Source organism: Hibiscus syriacus, unplaced genomic scaffold (genome assembly GCF_006381635.1).
Source record: "Hibiscus syriacus cultivar Baekdansim isolate YM2019G1 unplaced genomic scaffold, ASM638163v2 tig00110450_pilon, whole genome shotgun sequence".
In the NCBI taxonomy this organism is placed as follows: Eukaryota; Viridiplantae; Streptophyta; class Magnoliopsida; order Malvales; family Malvaceae; genus Hibiscus; species Hibiscus syriacus.
In genome coordinates this window covers 10,416,971-10,432,265 of record NW_024062743.1, presented here as the reverse complement: position 1 = coordinate 10,432,265, position 15,295 = coordinate 10,416,971, and the positions used below count along the sequence as shown (strand labels likewise).

Genomic DNA, 15,295 nt, shown 5'->3' with positions numbered 1-15,295 from the left:
AAGAAATAATAAAAATGGAACGTAAAAGAGGATAGTTTTTTATTTGAAACAGAGGAAAAGCAAAGAGTTATGGAACTTGATTTGCTAATTATAGCTGTTTAACTGTTACATGGCAGCTTTCGAATTTTCCTTTTATGGGTTTAGCTGAATTAACGTCAGTTAATTTATTCACGTGTTGTAGAACTATCGGAGAGACACAGTACAGAGGAAGTTTTTATTCATAATAGAGAGATAATTAAGCATTCTTAATTTTGTCATAATAACGACTCTAAACATTAGTTGACTATTTTGTAAATTGATTCCAAAATCGAGATTCAAGATAATTTTGGCTTATTAGTCTGCCGTTCGTTTTGTGCGCACTATTCTCATTTAGGGGTGGCAACCGGCTGGGCGGGGAGGTTTTGCATTACTCTTTCCGTCGGTACGGTTTTTGAGAATACCCATTATATGTTTCGAAGATTTTTTTGTCCTTATAGACATCCTTACGGATCTTTGCGGGTTTCGATTAATTTCCATCTTAAAAAATAAACAAACATTTTTTAAATAAATGCAACACCTAAAACTTATAAGATATATCAAATTATCTCAAATTAGTCTCTATCTATAATATGAAAGTTTCAAACGTTAATATTCATTAAACACCCAATGTATATGTACAATCTTAACTATTTTCAATCTCAACAAACCAATATATATTAAATGAGAAAAGATCTAAACTTTAATTTTAGTTCCTTTAAGATGTAACAGTGATAATACGTAATCTCATAGATATTTTTCGAGGATCCTCACGGTTATTTTTGTAAAATATTAGGGATCCCTATGATTATTTTTCGGGGATCCACACAATTATTCACATAGGTACGGTTCAATTATCCTCACGGTTAGGATATTGCAATCCCCATCCCCATTTGAGCTTCAGGGATAAAACTTCTCCCATTACCGTGGATGAAGATTTCAGTTATTCCCCATTCCCGTCAGTTAAAATCCCCACAGTTTTTGGTTTTTTCCCACCCGATTGCTACCCCTATTCTCATTTCTATCCTCTCATGTAAATTAATATGATTAACGCTTTAAAAGTATGTAAAATACACAAATGATCCTCCGATAAAATGTCATTATTTTTGTTGAATTTCTTAAATATTAAAAATTATAAAATGATGTCTAACTAATGGACGCTACTTTGTTAACTTCCATGACTATTAAAAAAATTATAAAATGGTCATCAAAGATTTATGTGTTCCAAACTCGTCCTTTTCCTGTGAAATAATATTTAACGGTTGTCTGAGTTATATGCTAATCTTTTGATTGTAATATGATAAAATCTGATCGTTTGAGTTACATTTTGTGGATCATCTATTCCTTTATATTATATTATCGAGTCAGAGTTTGAAATCTTATGCAATCGAAGCAGTGCTTAAAAGTAGCGAGGATGCCAATAAACGTCATTAAAATATAATTTCATTATATTACATTCAACATGTTAATATCTAACTTAGAAAATCACAAATTTTTTAACAAAAAAAAGAATTTTTAATGTATGAATAATTGGATGGTCAGTTTGTAATTTTTATAGTCGAATAACTCAAAAAAATAATAACTTATAATTGAAGATCATTTATATACTTTAAAATATCATTACCGTCTTAACCCTAACACCTTTGGAATCAGAAATGGCAATAAAGATGAAATAAAATTAAGCCCAAGCTTTTTAGTGTGTGAACGATGTGTGACTTCTATTTTGAGATATGAAGGGTGAAAGTATGTTGCCGTAACTTTTCACTTATCATGTACTATTTTTTATTGCTTACCATATCTGACACATAGTTTACTGGTTTATGGCAGATTTTCTGCCACGTGTATTTGGTATCATTTAAGATAAAAATATTATTTTATAAATCTAACTCATGTAAAAAAAATGAAGATTCATCTTTTAAAAAAATAAAATAAAAAAGTGTTATTGATTGGGTCTACGAATTATCCATTTAATAAATTTTCCTTAAGATTGCGCTTTTGTTAATTAATTATTAGGTTTTTATGTTTGTTTGGGCTATTGATATCCAGCTCAGAAGGGTATAAAATTATACCAGGCCAGAATGTACATGTTTTATCACCTTTTTAACTTCTTTTTCACTCACTAGGCTTTTTGTGCCTGTTACATTTGCCTCTCCTTTCCCGCTTGTAATTTCTCCGAGTCAGGTAAATTTTTTCAGGTTCGGGACATTCTGCTCATGGTATGGCTTTTTTTATGAACCAGATCGGATTGGTGTTTAGAAATTCGAAAAGATGTAAATTAAAAATTTAGGATTTAATAATTGTCCATGATGATATAATTGATAATGATTGGTGTTGATGGTGATAGTTGACGATGTGATACTTCAATTAAATTTAAATATTAAATGTATATTTTATCTAAAATTTAAGAGTAAAATTGATATTTTGTCTAAATTTTAGATGTCAAATTAATATTTTGTATAAAATTCAAGGGTCATATTAAAAATTAATCCTTTCTATCAATATGTCATGTCACAAATTAACATGTCGTGTTATCAAACTAACAACATTTGACGCCTCAATAATTAAAATATTATAAAGTCAAAACATAAGTAATAAAAAATTAAATAAAAGTGACCATATTGATAGTTTACCTTAAATATTTTTCGCATAATCAAATTCTAACTTAGTATATATATATATTGTTGCATGTGTGAGTGTACTATATCCTTCCTGATACGCAAATTATAAGTAACCCCCTCAGACCGATACGGATAACCCGATCCAGTCTGGAGTGTCACATTAGGGCCATCGGAGCGACCCACTGTAAAAATGACGGAAAATTTAAAACTTTTATTAAAACATGTAACTTATAAAATCATTTATCTGTATGCAGAAATAAAACAGATTTTCAGACTCATATATAAACCAAAATACAATTACATGCCCCCTAATCACATGTATTGTACTCTGCAAACAACACCGGAAGAACTCCCTTACTGAAGTCGATAGCTGCACTGGTACGATTCTTTTAACCTGAAAAGGTGAGTAACAGAGTGAGCTTCAGAAAGTTCAGTAATACAGAACACCTAGATGATGCTGAAGAACGTGCAGATACAGATAAATGTATTTTTCCTTATTGGTTCAGATATTTACAGATTTCTTTGGCTGAGTTGAGGTCCAATTGATATTTCAGGTAGTAACAGATAATATTCAGTTCAGATGGAAATATTTCAGATATCTAGGTTCATGAGATCAGAATAGGTTATCTAGTGTGTTCCCATAAAACCAGTGAAGAGATACAGATCTTTTCTTTTTAAACAGTAGTAGTTTAAAAACATATTTTTATTCAAAAACCATATTAATCCCTCCAACCAAACGCTTCATAATGTGTAGGTTCCCCAGAACCATACACCCACCTACATACCAAGTAAGGACTTACACTGAGCACAAAGCAGAGGAGCCTGCAGTAACGAAAACTTCCTCCAACAACACCTTCCCATAAAACGTTTATATAAAATCATATTATTCCCTCCAACCAACACTCCATAATGTGTAGGTTCCACAGAACCTTACACCCACCTGCACACCAACTAAATTCCATGATTTCATAAATCAGGAACAAGTCATATTTTCTATTGAAAACAGGAAACCAGATAACACATTTCAGTTAACCATAATTCCATTATTCCAGTAAATCAATACTTTCATTAAACTCATTTGAAACATATAAAACTATCATGTAGTACATGTGGAACACACTAGAGGATCAAAATATTTATCAGATATTCTACAGAGATACTGGATAATCTTATTGGGCATAGAAACAAGGATCTTCAGTTTACCGATAGGATGTCAGAATTTAGAATCACTATAGCAATAGTTCAATAACTAACGGAATCATCAGTTATTCAGAATATAACTTGAGCTGATAAGGAAGAAATGAAGATTCATGACATTTACAGTCGGCGTCGATTTATCAGATTATTGAAATAACTCAAGTTTAATAACTCCCAAAACTAATGCATGTTGACCGGTCCATTCATTTTCCGACCAGGTATTCACTCTTTAATACCAACAGTTATTATCCATAAATCAACTTTTGAGTCATCATTGAACATATCTTAAGGAGACGAACATATATTCTAATGGTCTTTATTTCATTTTGACGCTTCCACGATACCATGAAATACTGTAGTACTTGATTTGTGGTTCATAATCCATAGGGATGATATATCATGTAAGTTCATCAGAATTTCCAGGCTTATCCTAATCACTTACTTAATCCTCAATCATTGAGGTTACTTAGTTCATTTAGCATTCAAGTCCATTCCAGTTACTTCAGAATTTTCTAGAGTAATACAAACGTTCCTGAATTTCAGATACATATTGTACTTTCGATCCATTCAATTTGGTCTTTGTGGTTGATTTGTGGAACAAACGCCCAATTCATAGTATTGAATGCGATCTAGAGTTGAGTTGAGCTGAATACTTCCAATTATCATCGAGCTAAACTTGAGTAGAGGAACACGCATTCAAGTAATATATATGCCGTTCAGGTACTGACATATCATTAAGGTTGATCGGTTTACTTAAGTTGTGTTCCATAACTTTTTAAAGGTAGTCCAATACCTATGCTTATTTGGATTCCTTAATTAATCCAAGGCATTTACTTAGAATATGACACAAGGGTATTTTGGTAATTTTGGTATTAAGTTTTATTCCATTTATTTCAGAGCTCGAAGATATCCAATCATTCCTGAGCTTGGTGGTATTCTTGGGTCATTTCCATTACAGGGGTATTTTGGTCATTTTACTGATCCAGCGTATTTCAACCCTTTATAACCCATCTGGTCTTATTATTTAATTTAAACATACCATCTTTTCCAGTTCTTTCGAACAATTCTGACAAAAGAGCACCCTCAATAATTTATTCTTAATTCAAAGATTTTTAGGTCAATTGCCTTCTCAGAAGTTACAAACATGTTATCAGGAATTTTATGTACAAAGACGAATCTTAACCATTAAATCCATAATTTATCGAGTTAAGTACGAATTCTCAAAGTACTTTCTCATTCAGGGTTACCTCAAACTAGTTTACCTCTCTAGGGTATTTTCGTAATTTCTTAACCAGATAATTTCGGTATTAACTCATAACGAAAATAATTATAATTTAGAGATCCTATGGTTAATTGCTTTCCCGAATATTCTTTGATCTTGAAATGATTCCTTAACAGACTTATAGTATCTTACACAAACCCTCTTGGGGTTAAAAACTGATTATCCACAATTTCTTAGCAAACTAGCATTTCTTATGCACATATGTACTTTTATCATATCAATATATCCTTTCAGAGTTATTAATCAACTTCCAGGGATAATTCTTGGTATTTTACAATATAAGGGTATTTTCATAATTTTATCAAACTGGAGTATTCTCATTTTCTCATCCAAGTACCCTTAATGTTTAACCTTTGACGAAATAAATTATAATCTACATATCCATGTCTGACTCCTTTATCACTTAATCTAGAACTTGAAATTTAATTCCAACTGTCTTCCAATTTCTTATAATATTCATCTGAGCCATATTCAGTTACCTACTTTCTACCGCATTCATATCGAGTGTAGAACTTCATTAATTATACCTATGAGACCAAACATTTCCATTCATGCATTTACCAATACCAACATGTTCTATAAAGCATAAAGAGGTAGTAATGTATTATCTCGATTTCTGTGCCATACTGATCGACCATTAAATTCCATTTGAACGCCCTCGATCTTGAAATCAACTTCCAATAATTCCTCAGATGCATATCAACATAAATTACATAAAAAATGGAGCTTAATACTGAAAAACAAATCAAATCGGTGATAAATCAGTGAAAAACAGCTTACCGGGTTCGAATTTGACAAAACAGAATTCGGATTCGGATTCAGAAAGTCGGAAAAACCCAAAACATTACTCTTGAAATTTAGCTCACCAACTTGATTTCTATCTTACAATCTTTTTCTAACAAACACAGACCATCTATCGTACAAATACGACTTCAAATAATTTTCCTCGCCATAAAAATAACTTATTAGAATCTAATTAATAATTCGAAAACCCAATAGATAAAACTAAAAACTTATGGAGCCACTATATATATTCAATTACTAAAATCAAGGACTAAATTGATTTTATTTAAACCATTATGCCATACTCATAACAATTTGGAAGCTAGAAAACAAGGTTAAGCTTTTAACAACTTGGATTACTTACCTTGTAATTTCACCTTTTCATTTTAATAACTAACCCCCAAAATCACGTGATTTTCTATTCTCCAATTTTTTTTCATTCTCGTTTTCAACTTCAAAACTGGCTAAATTCTCCTGCTCACCACTTGTATTATTCATCTCCATCAACGCTTACTCTCACCAAATCCTGCTTCCCCATCTCGACGAGTTGCCTATACACTTCATGGTCGAGCTTAACAAAGCTAAGCAAAGTAGGTGAAACGCAAGAATTCTCTTCAGGGGCATGAAATCTTCAATATTCGTCAGTTCTCGCTCGTACAAAGAAAACCGGGAATTAAATCCATTAAATCTTTTAGTTTCAAGTCAAAACCGAAGAGCGAAGCCAGTTGAATCACGAAATGACGACCTGGGAAGCCTTCAACCGGAGAATACTGGTGCGTAGCTGAACCATAAAAGTCGTTGGCGTTACATGAATTTCGATCACAGTCGTGGCAGAGCATAAGATTATCATCAGAGCAGAGAAAATAAGTCAGTTTGGCTTTGCAGCCGTCACAGATCTGCGAACGAACGTGCATGAGAGAGAGGGCATTGGAGGAGTGGACTTGTTGGCCACAGAACAAATAGAGACTTGCGAAGTCGGCACTACAATAAAGAACTGTAGGTTTTGAGTTGCAGAAGTGTCATAAGAACAACATGGATCTTCTTTGTTTTGAAACCAACCTTATCCAAATACTTAGCCTTCAGAATTGGAAAATTTTGAAGATAATGATTTTGAATTGCAGGCCAAGCATCGGTGGAAATAAAGTTCACATTGACAAATAATAATTGAATACAATAATAGAGTTCACATCAGACAAAAGATGGAGAATTCACGTGAATTCTAGAATCCCTTACCCCATATTCAATTAAAAAAACTAACCCCACCAATTGGGGTGTGACAATTCTCCCCTCCTTAAAATAATTTCATCCTCGAAATTCATTAATGTCACATAATTGCAGAAATGAAACTTTTATAAACTCTTCCATATCTTTAAGTAACTTTTATAGAAATATGGATCATCCACTAATCCTTAACCAATTGAGCATACATCCTTATCAGATTTTTTTTCTCATTTCAATAAATGAATCTGAACAAAAATTTCCTTGAGGAATCAATTCAGCATTGGTTACGAGAATAGGCCCATAGAGCAATAACATATCTCGATTTCATTTCCGTAGTTCAAAATTTCTCAAATGAGTAACTATCACATGGCTCGTGAAGTACTTTACAGAGTGTAGACATACGTTACTGATATTCCTTTATGAAATGGTAGAGTCCTAACGGATAGAAAACTTAGGTTTACTTGTTACATATAGGGACTCAACATTGGAGTTTCGGCTTAGAGAATTACGATTATAGTCTAGGGGCATGTACTGATCAGACATCTTTTTGAAATTTGATCGACCGGTCTATCTTGAAAATTTTGACTTAAACCTAAGCTCTGATACCACTAAGTGTAACTCCCTCAGACCGATACGAATAACCTGATCCAGTCTGGAGTGTCACATTAGGGCCACCGGAGCTACCCACCGTTAAAATGGCAGAAAATTTAAAACTTTTATTAAAACATGTAACTTATAAAATCATTTATCTGTATGCAGAAATAAAACAGATTTTCAGACTCATATATAAACTAAAATACAATTACATGCCCACTAATCACATGTACCGTACTTTGCAAACAACACCGGAAGAACTCCCTTACTGAAGACGATAGCTACACTGGTACGATTCTTTTAACCTGAAAAGGTGAGTAACAGAGTGAGCTTCGGAAAGCTCAGTAATACAGAACTACCAGATGATGCTGAAGAACGTGCAGATACAGATAAATGTATTTTTCCTTATTGGTTCAGATATTTACAGATTTCTTTGGCTGAGCTGAGGTCCAATTGATATTTCAGGTAGTAACAGATAATATTCAGTTCAGATGGAAATATTTCAGATATCTAGGTTCAGGAGATCAGAATAGGTTATCTAGTGTGTTCCCATAAAACCAGTGAAGAGATACAGATCTTTTCTTTTTAAACAGTAGTAATTTAAAAACATATTTTTATTTAAAAACCATATTAATCCCTCCAACCAAATGCTCCATAATGTTTACGTTCCCCGAACCATACACCCACCAACACACCAAGTAAGGACTTACCCTGAGCATAAAGCAGAGGAGCCTGCAGTAACGTTAACTTCCTCCAACAACACCTTCCCATAAAATGTTTATCAAAAATCATATTATTCCCTCCAACCAACACTCCATAATGTGTTGGTTCCACAGAACCTTACACCCACCTGCACACCAACTAAATTCCATGATTTCATAAATCAGGAACAAGTCATATTTTCTATTGAAAACAAGAAACCAGATAACACATTTCAGTTAACCATAATTCTATTATTTCATAAATCATGTACAATTCATATTTTTCGATGAAAACTGTAATCGGAGATCACATACCATGTTGATATGGTTCATAAACCACTAAATCAATACTTTCATTAAACTCATTTGAAACATATAAAACTATCACGTAGTACATGTGGAACACACTAGAGGATCAAAATATTTATCAGATATTCTACAGAGATACTGGATAATCTTATTGGGCAGAGAAACAAGGATCTTCAGTTTACCGATAGAATGTCAGAATTTAGAATCACTATAGGAATAGTTCAATAACTAACGGAATCATCAGTTATTCAGAATATAACTTTAGCTAATAAGGAAGAAATGAAGATTCAGGACATTTACAGTCGGCGTCGATTTATCGGATTATTGAAATAACTCAAGTTTAATAACTCCCAAAACTAATGCATGTTGACCGGTCCATTCGTTTTCCGACCATGTATTCACTCTTTAATACCAACAATTATTATCCATAAATCAACTTTTGAGTCATCATTGAACATATCTTAAGGAGACGAACATATATTCTAATGGTCTTTATTTCATTTTGACGCTTCCAAGATACCATGAAATGCTGACGTACTTAATTTGCGGTTCATAATCCATAGGGATGATACATCATGTAAGTTCATCAGAATTTATAGGTTTATCCTAATCACTTACTTAATCCTCAGTCATTGAGGTTACTTAGTTCATTTAGCATTGAAGTCCATTCCAGTTACTTAAGGATTTTCTAGAGTAATACAAACATTCCAAAATTTCAGATATATATTGTACTTCCAATCCATTCAATTTGGTCTTTGTTGTTGATTTGTCAAACAAACGTCCAATTCTTAGTACTGAATGCAATCTAGAGTTGAGCTGAGCGAATACTTCCAAAATTATCATCGAGCTAAACTTGAGTAGACGAACACGCATTCAAGTAATATCTATGCCGTTCAGGTACTGACATATCATTAAGGTTGATCGGTTTACTTAAGTTGTGTTCCATAACTTTTTAAAGGTAGTCCAATACCTATGCTTATTTGGATTCCTTAATTAATCCAAGGCATTTACTTAGAATAGGACACAAGGGTATTTTGGTGTTCAATTTTATTCCATTTATTTCAGAGCTCGAAGATATCCAATCATTCCTGAGATTGGTGGTATTTTTGGGTCATTTCCATTATAGGGGTATTTTGGTCAATTTTCTAATTTAAGGTTAACTCAGACTAGTTTACCTCTCAAGGGCATTTTCGTAATTTCTTAACCAGATAATTTCGGTATTAACTCATAATAAAAATAATTATAATTTAGAGATCCTATGGTTAATTGCTTTCCCGAATATTCTTTGATCTTGAAATGATTCCTTAACAGACTTCTAGTATCTTACACAAACCCTCTTGGGGTTAAAAATCGATTATCCACAATTTCTAAGCAAACTAGCATTTCTTATGCACATATGTACTTTTATCAGATCAATATATTCTTTTAGAGTTATTAATCAACTTCCATGGATAATTCTTGGCATTTTACAATATAAGGGTATTTTCGTAATTTTATCAAACTGGAGTATTCTCATTTTCTCATCCTAGTACCCTTAACGTTTAACCTTTGACGAAATAAATTATAATCTACATATCCATGTCTGATTCATTTATCACTTAATCTAGAACTTATAATTTAATTCCAACTGTATTCCAATTCATCTGAGCCATATTCAGTTACCTACTTTCTACCGCATTCATATCGAGTGTAGAACTTCATTAATTTCCATTCATGCATTTACCAATACCAACATGTTTTATAAAGCATAAAGAGGTAGTAATGTATTACCTCAATTTTTGTGCCATATTGATCGACCATTAAATTCCATTTGAATGCCCTCGATCTTGAAATCAACTTCCAATAATTCCTTAGATGCATATCAATAGAAATTACATAAAAATTGAGCTTAATTTTGAAAAACAGATCGAATCGGTGATAAATCAGTGAAAATAACTTACCGGGTTCGAATTTGACGAAATAAACTTCGAATTCGGATTCAGAAAGTCAGAAAAACCAGAAACATTACTCTTGAAATCCATCTCACCAACTTGATTTCTAGCATACAATCTTTTTCTAACGATCACAGACCATCTATCGTACAAATACGATTTCAAATAATTTTCCTCGCCATAAAAATAACTTATTAGAATCTAATTAATAATTCGAAAACCCAATAGATAAAACTAAAAACTTATGGAGCCACTATATATATTCAATTACTAAAGTCAAGGACTAAATTGATTTTATTTAAACCATTATGACATACTCATAACAATTTGGATGCTAGTAAACAAGGTTAAGCTTTTAACAACTTGGATTACTTACCTTGTAATTTCACCTTTTCATTTTAATAACTAACCCCCAAAATTACATGATTTTCTATTCTCCAATTTTTTTTCATTCTCGTTTTCAACTTCAAAACTGGCTAAATTCTCCTGCTCACCACTTGTATTATACATCTCCATCGACGCTTACTCTCACCAAATCCCGCTTCCCCATCTCGACGAGTTGCCTATACACTTCATGGTCGAGCTTAACAGAGCTAAGCAAAGTAGGTGAAACGCAAGAATTCTCTTCAGGGGGCATAAAATCTTCAATATTCGCCAGTTCTCGCTCGTACAAAGAAAACCCGGGAATTAAATCCATTAAATCTTTTAGTTTCAAGTCAAAACCGAAGAGCGAAGCCAGTAAAATCACGAAATGACGACCTGGGAAGCCTTCAACCGGAGAATACTGGTGCGTAGCTGAACCATAAAATTCATTGGCGCTACATGAATTCTGATCACAGTCGTGGCAGAGCATAAGATTATCATCGGAGTAGAGAAAATAAGTCGGTTTGGCTTTGCATCCGTCACAGATCTGTGAACGAACGTGCTTGAGAGAGAAGGCATTGGAAGAGTGGACTTGTTGGCCACATAATAAATAGAGACTTGCGAAGTCGGCACTGCAATACAAAACTGCAGGTTTTGAGTTGCAGAAGTGTCATAAGAACAACATGGATCTTCTTGGTTTTGAAACCAACCTTATCCAAATACTTAGCCTTCAGAATTGGAAAATTTTGAAGATAATGATTTTGAATTGCAGGCCAAGCATCGGTGGAAATAAAGTTCACATTGACAAATAATAATTGAATACAATAATAGAGTTCACATCAGACAAAAGATAGAGAATTCACGTGAATTCTAGAATCCCTTAAACCCTATATTCAATTAAAAAAAACTAACCCCACCAATTGGGGTGTGACATTATACATGTATACACGTCGAACAAGTAATAAAGTTATGAGTGAGTATCGTCCCTACGGGAATTGAGGGAAATTAAGTAAAGATTATGCACTCGAGATATAAATAATAATGTATATAAACGGTATAACAAGATGATATGACTGATGTAACAAAATAAGAAGAGTGTGAAATATTGTAACAATAAGGTAAAGTAAAGTAATGTTGTAACAAAATTGTGTTGAGAATTGTGTTAGCATGAGATAAGACAAAGAGATGAAACTTCACAAGTGTGAAACTTTCAAAAAGGATAAAAGACTGGGTCTATTATGATCTAATATGTCTTTTTTCAAGAAATGACTAACATCTTCCAGTAATACATTGCTCGACAGAGTTTACTAAATTGTTTCTATGATATCTCTAGTAAGAAACTGACAGTGAAAATGCTAAAGCAATACCTCTCAATGTGAACCCTAACATGATACTATCTATGAATTTTTACTCTTTTTAGTCATTAAAACCCTATCCTTATCTCTAAGACAAGTTATAATTTTGCTTCTCAGCTCAACCTCATTGTTCACGTAAATATAAGCTTAACTCTCTCGATATTAAGCATCATACAAAGATTAAGGTTATCTCTCAAACGCTTTTACAAATCCAAGCAATAAAACAGTGAACAAAGTAAGTATTTAAACTGGAAAAATGTATATCATTCATTCAAACATAAAACATCATCATCCATAATAAACTCATGTCAAATAAAGTTCATGGCCGAGTACATATCATTCAACATCATTCGTTTCATTACAACCGAAAAAAGATAAACATAAAAGTTAAGAGCAACTAAAGGAAAATGAAAACTCCGTGAGCTGTCATGAACTGCCGCTAGCTCACTATCTTCTCTCAAAGGGCTAGCTTGCTATCATCTTGAAGCTTCGAAAATGGAGGACTCCCATGAAGAAAAAGAGAAGAAGGAATAAGATGGAGTGGTCGTCTTCCCTTTTCTCTCTTATCTTATACTTTCTATTTTTCCTTTAATGTGAGTGTCCTTTAATATGGAAATATACACCATTTTCCATATAAGTGTGCAGTGGGCTATCTGATAATGTGCGTACATAGCAAACCCTTGCTTGCTTGACAATAGCTGAAAACATTCAATGGTCTTTGTTAAAAGTCAATAATGGTTGCTCCATTCGGTGCATGGTTCAAAGTTTGGCACCGAATGGTGCATGGTTAGTTTGGCATATTTTTTATTGAAAAATGGTAATCAGATAATTGTAAATTTAGTCCCTACAATTTAGGATATTTATAAGATTAGTCCTTAAGCTTCAACTATAAATACCCTAACCCATTTAGCTTTAAAATCATCCCAAAATCATTTCTTTCTCCTAATACTAAAGAGTTTAGAGAGTTTTCTTGTGAGTTGTGAGTGTTTTATAAACACCTGTAAATTTTCTCTCTTTAGTAAAAGATCTGCAGCAGTCTAGAGACGTAGGCATAATTGGTCGAACTCCGGTATCAATTTCGAGTATTATTTTTCCGTTTTTATTTTTGCATTCTCACTAATCTGGTTATAGGAAAATTACTCATTTAATTTTTCAACAACTAGTATCAGAGCTTTTGGTGGGTAATTTTGTCAATTTTATGCGAGGTTACTATTCATGTGAATAGTAAAATTTCGTTGGCGATACGAGTTTGTCGACGGAGGTGTTCTAATACACAGTGGTTCGCAAGAATTGTCAGAAACGATCCAAAAGAAACTAGATTCGAGTGAGAGCGATGGTTGCAAACGAAGGGAATGTGAAAATTGAGAAGTTTGATGGTGTAGATTTTGGCTTTTGAAATATGCATATTGAAGATTTTATGTACCATAAAAATCTATATCAACCTCTCTCAGGAAAACAACCAGAGGGTATGAAGGATGAAGACTGGGCTTGTCTCAAAAGACAAGCCCTCGGAGTTATCCGACTGACGTTATCCCGCAATGTTGCTTTCAACATAACAAAAAAAATACCACGGTGGGTCTTATGGCAGCTCTCTCCAGTATGTATGAGAAGTCATCGGAATCAAACAAAGTTCACTTGATGAGGCGATTATTCAATTTGCGGATGGCGGAAGGGGCATCAGTGGCTCAACACCTAAATGAACTCAACACAATCACAACCCAGTTGAGTTCTATGGAAATTAAATTCGATGATGAAGTTTGAGCTTTAATTCTCTTATTATCTCTACCAGACAGTTGGAATGCTACTGTTACAACAATCAGCATCTCATCGGGAAATAGTAAATTGAAATTTGACGATGTTCGGGATCTGGTATTGAGTGAATAAATTCAACGGAGAGAATCGGGTGAAGCATCAAGCTCCTCAGCCTTGCACACGGAGTCTAGAGGGAGAACTTTAGAAAGAAATCCAAATCGTGGCAGATCGAAATCTACAAAGGGGAAAATCAAGAACGGGGAAAAAAGATTTTAACTATTATAATTGCGGCAAGATGAGTCACTTTAAAAGAGATTGTCGAGCACCGAAGAAAGATACTAAAGCACAAAAATCTGCCAACGTGATAGAGGAAACAGGTGATGCCATGTTTCTAAGCGTCAATAGTCCTATTGAATCATGGATCTTGGATTCAGGAGCATCTTTCCACTCCACCCCATGCCAAGAAATCATGGAGAACTATGTCAGTGGTATTTTGGGAAGGTTCATCTAGCTGATGATGAAACCTTGAAGATCATTGGAAAAGTAGACATCCGATTAAAGTTGCCAAACCAGATAACCTGGAAGTTGAAAGGAGTGAGACATATTCCTGGCCTCAAAAGAAATTTGATTTTTGTAGGACATCTTGATGGAGAAAGATATTGTATAACCTTTTCAGGCTATAAATGGAAGATTACCAAAGGAGCACTCGTCATTTCTCGTGGTAAGAAAACTGGTACTCTCTATGTAACCTAAAATTTGGAGAATATCATTGTAGTAGAAGATGTTGATGGAAAATCAAACCTATGGCACCAAAGGCTTGGCCATATGAGCGAGAAAGGAATGAAGACACTTTTGTCAAAAGGGAAGCTGCCGGATCTAAAGAATATAGATGTCGGACTATGTGAGGATAGTATCTTTGGCAAACAAAAGAAAGTTAGTTTTGCAAAGATTGGCAGGACACCCAAGGCAGAAAAGTTAGAGTTGGTTTATATTGATGTATGGGGACCATCTCCAGTTCCATCTCTTGCAGGCTCACTATATTATGTCACCTTCATCGATGATTCTACAAGGAATGTGTGGGTTTATTTTCTAAAGAAGAAATTAGAAGTCTTTGATACCTTTAGAAAATGGAAGGCCATGGTGGAAAATGAGATTGGTTTGAAAGTCAAGCGGT

General features: G+C 33.6%; 1 protein-coding gene across 1 annotated transcript; it reads right to left on the bottom strand.

Moving 5' to 3' along the window:
- Positions 1-11,153: 11,153 nt before the first annotated feature.
- On the bottom strand, positions 11,154-14,508 carry LOC120126223 (zinc finger protein CONSTANS-LIKE 14-like). The gene is made up of 2 exons (XM_039144472.1): positions 14,448-14,508; positions 11,154-11,659 (listed from the first exon to the last, which is right to left on the bottom strand). The coding sequence occupies exons 1-2, from the start codon at positions 14,506-14,508 to the stop codon at positions 11,154-11,156; spliced, it is 567 nt and encodes a 188-aa protein (XP_039000403.1).
- Positions 14,509-15,295: the final 787 nt, after the last annotated feature.